We start from the raw sequence: 7,055 nt of genomic DNA, 5'->3' as shown, positions 1-7,055 counted from the left end.
TGCAGGATAATGTCTCCTCTGTGGAAAGCAGGTCACTTTTCATACTGCATGTTGATATGATCTATGGTTCTTTGATGTCCTTCACAGAAAATGTATGTAATCATGAAACTATCTTATTTGCATCAGCTTTACAGTTCAGTCTTTTTGCACCTGTTTCCTTTGCGCGACAAAGACATGGCTGTACAGGGTCTGTGTTTGGTTTAAAATAGGAAATACACAGAACCTGTAATTAGTTTGTTCTCAGCAAACTTGTGGCCACCTGAAATGGTGATACTAACGAATTTCATACATGCCTCTCTTCTACTTTCATCTAGAAATGTGATATTGAGAGGGAATGCATTCAGTCATAGCTTCATCCATTTGCAGTCAAACAGGATGTGGCAGAGAGTACAGGCAAATAAATAGTATGGGTGTACATGACTATACAGTACATAAAGATTATTATTATTATTATTGAAGATTTGCAATTCCCCCCATAAGATGGCAAGGTTAAGAAAAAGTCTAATTTCTTCTGTTGAATATAGTTTTTTATTAATCAATGATTAAAAGTCACAATGTAGGACACGAAAGTACAAAAACTTGAATTGGTCACTGATAAAATGTTTGCTGACTCATAATCTTAATTTACTTCAATAGCAGATGTGTAGATAATTCATTACTCTCATTATTATAACACAGATGTTCTTGATGTAAATTTCTGTATTAATACCAAAACTGTAATTTCATGATACAAAGCAGACATAGTACCGTATAAAATGCTGGTGAAATGTTTTCAGAAACAGTAACACATACAAAGTGACTTACGTAGACCAGTGCTATATGCTGTTTAACCAAAATACAGTTTCTCTGATAAAGAAATATCATAAATAGTTTGCAGTTTGTTAAAAATATCTTTAAGTGGTATAAGCCTGAATTCCTTAGTTGAGCAGAGGCACAGAAGACATGTTTATAAATGCTCACAACAAACAAGCAACAAGTAACAAAAGTTCATCTGACATGATAGTGAACCCTACTTATCTGCAGGTAGTGTTAACAGTTTTTACAGAGGTAACATCTTCTAATAGTAATACAGGCTTTACTTTACAGTATTCAAAGCACCTGGATTTAGATGGGTGTAATATGTGCTTACAACTGTAATTTACATCTGCACACAAAAAAACACAGAATCAAGTGGTCAGAGACACGAGAGCTAGCGTGTTCATCGGAAAAGCTTTACTTTCATTTGGTCCTAGGTCACTGTGGGGATGCCGAGTCTTTTCTGTACATCTCATCTTTCTTTACAAATCCATGTCCTGGTCGCTGACACTCTGGCGAAGGTATTCTTCATAGAGCTTTTTCTAGAGGGAAGAGATAGACAGTTAAAAAGACTGAAATACAGCCAATTTATTGCCAGTAACATTTCATAACAATTGACATTCACAATACCTTTTTGGTCTTCACCACCTCCTGAACATACTCCAGCTTCTCCTGCAGCTGCCTTTTCTGTTTGCCTGACAGAGTTGGTCGAGTCCTGCAAAGAAGTCGAGGGAAACTCCTCAAAGTCTATTGCTATTAACACAGTATATGCTTTGTTTTTTAAATCTTCAACAGTAGTGCTTCAAATCCACAGGGAGCCGTAAGCACATGCAGCTGCCAAACTACAAACAAATTGAGATTATCTTCTCCATCCCATAAGGGGAAATGAAAAAATAATGTCTAAAATCCAGTAACAGTCGAGCTTTAATATAAAGAATAAAGCAACCAAGTTGCACTTGTCCATTGGAGAAAGCAAGGTAAATAACCAAAAAAAATAAAATATTAAAAATTGTACTTAAGAGAAAAGGGGTAAATTAGATTAAGTGTTTACACAATGTAAAGGATATTACAATAAAAGGGTAAATGCTCTTCAAGTATGTTACAGTACAGCAATATTCAATATATACAGCAAGACTGTGATAATTCAGACCAAAAGCTGTGATGGTGCCGAGATCTGAGTCTCCTACCTGAAGGAGAAACGTGCAATGAGGAGCAGCAGGAAGGAGAGAAGCACCATTCCGCCACAGCTGTAGAGCTGCTGCTCCACAGAGAGGGAGTCAAATATTCTCACTATGGGAGTCTGTGGATGATAAGAGCAGCTAAAATTAGCTTTGACCACCCACATCAAAGATTCTCTGTGAATGTGTACTTGCTTGGACACTCACCAGGTAGAGTGAGAGCGCCTCTTTGCCCTCCTGGCCCAGAGCTATCTCCAGCATCTCCTTGGACAGAGCACCCAGCACCAGTAAAGCCATCAGAGCCATCGGGACGCTGAAGCCCAGCAGAGTCAGGAAGCAGCTCTTACAGCGTGCTCGTCGGTTTTCTACACTGGTCTGCCTGAGAGAGCAGGGGATCAAGGTTATTATCTGAAGGCATCACTGACTGATGCCACTCTGTGTGTCGCACTAATCTGGGTTTAATAAAGTAACTCTCTGTGCAGGTCCAAATTTATATGGTATGATATTACGGTCTGTAACGCAGACTGTTTGTGTGTGTGTGTTACCTGTCGTTAATGAGGGTATCAGTGATGGCCTCACTAATGAGCTCACAGTCCTTCTCCAGAGAGTTCAGGGTATTCTGAACTGTTTGGTTAATAGTTTTCTCAACGGTGCGACACACCTCCTCTATCTGGTTGACACAACGACTTGGCTGAAAAGAGGAACACAGTCAGTGAGTTAATTAAACTAATTGGAATGACACTGAATGCAAAGTAGTAGCTGCTGGTGTATGAACTTAAAAGCCGCCAATCATCTAAAACCCACTGAAAGTGCAGCGCTTACCCTGTTTGGATTAGGAATATAGATAGTGGGCATGTCAAAACCACATTTGTTGAGTCCTGGTCGCTTGCAGAGCTCCTGGACAATCTGCATCATTACTCTCTGAGAAAACAACAAATAAACGTGTCAGGAGGAGAGAGTGAAGATGTCATTTCCTGCTGCTGAGTATTATTGATATTATGTCTAGTGATTCTGTTCGAGCTGTATTTTATGGAGATGGGAGTCCATTTGCTTGTGTTCTCTGCACTCCTACATACTTGAAATAGACGTGCAGTGGAAAAGACACTTAGCAGCAGCTTCCAGCAACCCACACACTTTAACATGAAGAGGATGTATTCTGTTTAGGTAATCATTCCTCCAAGGCGGGGCTGGATCAGACAATATAAGCACTGCATGTGTTTTTTTGACTTGATGATACCGGGTGATCTTCTCACAACACATTTTTAATCTGCACTGTTGTTGTACATACCTGTCTGTCCGACTCTCCCCCGGCCTCGTCAGCCTTGCTCAGGTAAAAATGCAGCCGGTCCCCATGTTTCTCATTCAGATTCTCCACAATGTTGAGGGTGCGCTTGCACAGAGCCTGACCCATGGGGTCGAAGAACACGAGAATCAGGTCACAGAGATCACCTGAGAGTGACAGTGGGAATGACCATTATTTTCCACAACATGTTGAACTTCCTATTACGCAATGTCCTAATTAATTCTTATTGGATTAAACTAGTAATGGACGTATGATGTCAGAGTAAATATTTCCCTCAACTTTCCTGTAGGATTTTCTTCAAGTTCCTCTACAGTTTTAATCACATTTTATTTAAATACAAATTTTGGCATTGTGTCACATTTTCATGACAATATGATTCCACCGTCAACTTTCTGCTTTGATCCAATCACAGTCAGCTCCCAAAGGAAGTGGTGCAACCAGCTGTTACCTGGAAAAAGCACTATAGTACTTTTAGAAACCTGTTTTTTTAAGCTTTAGCTCAATATGGAGGAATATATATACACACACACACACACACACACACACACACACACACACGCACACACACACACACACACCCTGGAAGTAATTTAAATTCAAATCCAACATGGCCTTTGTATCACATTAATGTCACAGATTTAACACACAAAACATCTGTTGATTTTGCACTATTTAAAGAATGCCTTTTAAAATAACTCAGTGTCACTAAGCCTTAGGGGACCGTTGAGGACTACAGTACAACAACAGCCAAGGTCAGTTAGTGGCAACCCACCAAGCCACATGATGACCTCGTCTACGTCAAAGGGATACTTCATATCACCATCCACCAAGCCTGGCGAATCCACAAACGTCACCAGGCTGAACCGTTTCTGTCGTGACGTGCAGACCTCTGTGCTCAGGTACTCTGAAACACCTGGAAATCAAATGAGATCAAAAACTTGCAATAAGAAAAACGGAAGCGGCTTTAACAAACGTGCAGCCGAATAAACGCAATGCTTCTTTGAGTGACACATCAACCATCCCCGTTTATCTTCCACAAGACTAGGCGTTAGCTACACCGTTTGCTCACACTACAGAGCTGTGAGGGTGCCGTCACACTGATCCATTGTGTCTGTCAAATTTGTGTTGCATCCTCCATAGGCCACACGTAAATCATGTTGAATTAATTGTACAATGGAAAGACAACAACAAATATAGAAAATCTCTGAGCCAATTGGAAATGAAAATCTCACCTTTGAACTCTTGCAGAGGCTTGAAGTGTGGATACAGATGAAGGGTGGCATTTCCCTAAGGAACAAAAGATAAAGATCAGTTAGACATTTCATAAACCAGGTGTCAGGCCTATCAGAAGAACTGAAATCACTAGAGAAGATCTCACTTATGTTCATGTAATAAATCACTATCATGAGGAGTGACTTACAGGGAAAGTGAGCGATTGGCAGTACAACTTTTAATGAAACATGTTGGGAATAAGAAATACATTTTTGAAAGGACCTTTCTTTAATTTTTTACTGGACCAAATAAGAACATATATCACAAAGATAAGATACTGTTGCACTCACTGTGAGAGATTCTCTCTTGCGTCCACTTGTGACAAAGCTGAAGCCCTGGGTCTCAATAGCCACTCCAGTGCGCTGGATGTGCTCCTCCACATACCTGCCAAAGAAAAACAAAGCTTAATATAAAGAAGCTTGTACCAAGCAAATTTGTGATGCATAGATGGGAAACATTTGTGTTTAAATCAGTTTTGTCCACTGTCCAAACTAAATCAATTAAATCTTATTCTGTACAATCAACAGAGTGGTGTACAATCTGTACTGACTGACGTGAGTATTCCCAGTAAGATGCTAATGTACTTATGATTGTGCATTGTATTCATCAGTTAAATTGTAGAGAACACTGTGTCAATGAAGGTAGAGACAGAAATGAAGATGGACAGGCTTAGACTAAGTGAAGGTAGACTTGTTATATCTTTTCAACATGATATTAATATTGCAATATTTCTATTTTGCAGCATATATAGCTTTGTGTGGTTCAGTAATCGTTGAGTAGTTTGATCTTGGGTGGACAGACTTGCTCTCTGTTAAATCTCCTGTCACATACATCGGTAAAATATATTTACCAGTTGATGAAAGAGCTTTTCCCAGCAGAGTGGTTGCCCATCAGCATCACAGTGATCTTTTTCCTGGGAGCCAGCAACTTCACACCAACAGTTTCAGCCACCGTGATCAGCCCTGAACAAGACAGAGAACAATTAATTTTGTTTCAAGCAATTAATCATTGCGGCTCTAAACATGTGATGACTGATTAACTCTGCTGTAACTGGTGCACTAGTTTCCATTAAAAGGGTGCATCTTTCCAGTCACTGTGGTGCTGTGGTTGCACTTGCAGGATTCAGGTCAGTTAGTCAGGAGCATGACTGATAGTGAAGGAGCTGGAACAATGATGGCATTTTCCCTTCATTGATTTCATTGGGTCCCATACTTCCTAGCGACGTCCCTGACTGAGCTGTCTATTGCAAACTGACAGTCCGTAGTATATGAACAGCTCCTTTACATGGACGTTGCCGCACCCCGCTGTGTCCCTCAATCATCGTTAACTAATAACTTAACAAAGGCTGCTGCATCCGTGGGCGGCTACATTAACTAGCTTAATGCTGTCCAGCGCAACGTCAGCCAAAATCACAACACCCGTGCATATTAGCTAGCTAACGGTTAGCCCCCTGCGGCATCAGGGATAACCTCACGTTACAACTTAGTGAGGTAACCCCTGCCGGGGGCTTTGCTGGGTTCACTTCTTTATCAAAAAAGTCAATGTTGGAGCCATTTCCAGGGAGGGTCTGCGTCCTGAAGACAGTATGTCAGCCAACTCACCACTGTCGGGATCCGTGTACAGCTGATGACAATCCCGCAAGATGCGCTCATCGCAGGACACACCGCCAGATATCGATTCTGCGTTCGCGGCACTTCGGTTCTTGATTTTCCCAGACATTGTTAGAAAGTGGTGATATCAAAGTTTCTGAGAGACTCGTTCAAGCATCAAGCAACAGTCTATGACTCTCTGAACAAAGCCGGTTTGCCTTGTTTGAATCGCCCCGGTCCGTTGGTTGAAACACGGGGTTGAGACGTAGCTCGGCCACGTCGTCAGCTTCAGCGGCTTTTATCGCAAAGGCCTTTGGGTAATGTAGTTGCAGTGTCACAAATTGCCATGTTCATGACCAACCCGGGCATTTTACTTAAGTAAACAGCCATTCAAGAGGGGTGCATAAAATACATAGCCTAGCTTATAAAAACTGAAGCTTAGCAACAGGATGTGGGCCAACAAATGGTTGAGTAATCATCTCCATCAAAGAGCGAGAGATGAAATGATAAGATGAAAAGATGAAAAATGTTCCTCATTTTGGAAAAAGAAGGTAAACAAGTGAGATATGTACAGATCAAAACCTGTTCAAAAGTTAGACTAAATTTCTAAAGGAGACCTTACAAACTTACAAATTATGTCAAGAGGATGAAATATTTTCCACTTTCAAGCAGACTCTCAGCTCATATGCAATTATGTCTGCAGTAAATGTGCAGACAGGCATACACCCTAACATTAACGACTACACACAGGCAGAGCTGTGTCTGCAAAATGAATCAATTTTACTGTTAAGCTGTTCTTTCCACCGAGCCTGACCTGGAAACACAATTATTTGTAAGTGATTATACCTTGACATTTTTCTACTGCATTTGGCCTTTGAAATTGTCTGGTGAGCAACACAATCTCCGGTCAGTAACATT

The 7,055-nt window shown here is 40.8% G+C and overlaps 1 protein-coding gene across 1 annotated transcript; it reads right to left on the bottom strand.

Moving 5' to 3' along the window:
• Positions 1-505: 505 nt before the first annotated feature.
• On the bottom strand, positions 506-6,417 carry LOC111657702 (uncharacterized). The gene is made up of 12 exons (XM_023409990.2): positions 6,150-6,417; positions 5,399-5,510; positions 4,839-4,932; positions 4,509-4,563; positions 4,049-4,189; positions 3,262-3,422; positions 2,796-2,894; positions 2,519-2,664; positions 2,181-2,352; positions 1,983-2,095; positions 1,426-1,510; positions 506-1,337 (listed from the first exon to the last, which is right to left on the bottom strand). Exons 1-12 carry the CDS (start codon positions 6,265-6,267, stop codon positions 1,278-1,280), a joined length of 1,356 nt encoding a protein of 451 aa, XP_023265758.1. The 5' UTR covers positions 6,268-6,417; the 3' UTR covers positions 506-1,277.
• Between the last annotated feature and the right edge of the window lie 638 nt (positions 6,418-7,055).

Source organism: Seriola lalandi, unplaced genomic scaffold, assembly GCF_002814215.2.
Source record: "Seriola lalandi dorsalis isolate HSWRI2012SDOR001 ecotype SW California unplaced genomic scaffold, Sedor1 jcf7180002054411, whole genome shotgun sequence".
Lineage (NCBI taxonomy): Eukaryota > Metazoa > Chordata > Actinopteri > Carangiformes > Carangidae > Seriola > Seriola lalandi.
Note: the sequence above shows the minus strand (reverse complement) of the source record. Positions and strands in the feature narration are given on the sequence as shown.

Excerpts from the sequence above, each read along its gene's own strand:
- LOC111657702 (XM_023409990.2), bottom strand. The coding sequence starts at position 6,267 with ATGTCTGGGAAAATCAAGAACCGAAGTGCCGCGAACGCAGAATCGATA. Across the intron at positions 4,190-4,508 it reads GCCTCTGCAAGAGTTCAAAG|GTGTTTCAGAGTACCTGAGC; the intron begins GTGAGATTTTCA and ends TTTGATTTCCAG. Across the intron at positions 2,353-2,518 it reads GATACCCTCATTAACGACAG|GCAGACCAGTGTAGAAAACC; the intron begins GTAACACACACA and ends CTGCTCTCTCAG.